This window comes from Emiliania huxleyi (assembly GCF_000372725.1).
Source record: "Emiliania huxleyi CCMP1516 unplaced genomic scaffold EMIHUscaffold_8429, whole genome shotgun sequence".
NCBI classification, from domain to species: Eukaryota; Haptophyta; order Isochrysidales; family Noelaerhabdaceae; genus Emiliania; species Emiliania huxleyi.
Window position 1 is genome coordinate 425 of NW_005195715.1, and position 833 is coordinate 1257.

Below are 833 nucleotides of genomic sequence, written 5' to 3' on the forward strand. Positions count from 1 at the left end.
GGCATCGGTCGCTGCCACAGGTCGTCCCACAGGTCGTACCAACAGGTCGTCCCAAAGGGGACGCATCCAAACCGCCGCATTTCGCCCGCCGAAAAGTCTCCCACTCGCTCTGCCCCAATCTCGAACCAATCTCGAGTCGTCTCACTAGTTACATACATACTCGCACAACATGCCAAGTACACAGTAGACAGTACGCACACAGACCGACACAGAGATTGAGAGAATATTGTTATTGCTTATTGAAAAAACGAGAGACAACGATTGTGGGGGGCGCGCCCGCCCAGACAACGCGAAGGAACACACAAGATATACCTTATCTAAGCCTTTATGGGAGCGGCCATACGGCTTGAACAGGTGTTCGGCTGTCACCGCTGTTTTTCGTGTGTGTATGCGCACTGCGCACAGCCTGCACTGCGCACAGCAGCGGCCTCCCCAGTCCCCTGCCCCTCTCGCTTATCGGTCTCTCGGTTGTGCACCTCGGGGTACCGGATACTGTGTACAAAGATGAGCCAAACGGCACCCCGCCAGCGCGTCATACCGCGGCACGGCGGCGCAAATTCATGAGGTCGACGAATTCCTCGAAGTCGATGGAGCCGCTGCCGTCTGCGTCTGCGAGAGCAATCATCTGCTCGATGGCTTGGTCGTCAGTGCTCGTCTTAATGGCGCGGATCGCCGAGCGCAGCTCGTCGAGGTCGATGTCGCCGCTCTGGTCGGCATCGATGACGTCAAAAGCAGCTCGCAGCTCTTCCTCGCTGTACGACCGCGAGGGGCGGCGGGTGCTACCGTCGACGGATTGGATCCACGCATTGAGCATCTCAGATCGCTTGATCCAT

At 57.9% G+C, this 833-nt stretch overlaps 1 protein-coding gene across 1 annotated transcript; it reads right to left on the reverse strand.

The window, feature by feature from the left end:
* Positions 1 to 559: 559 nt before the first annotated feature.
* EMIHUDRAFT_60602 (hypothetical protein) lies at positions 560 to 754 on the reverse strand (the record flags this gene model as incomplete). Its single annotated transcript, XM_005758672.1, has 1 exon — positions 560 to 754. A coding segment is annotated over one exon (195 nt), but the record flags the coding sequence as incomplete, so codon positions are not given.
* Positions 755 to 833: the final 79 nt, after the last annotated feature.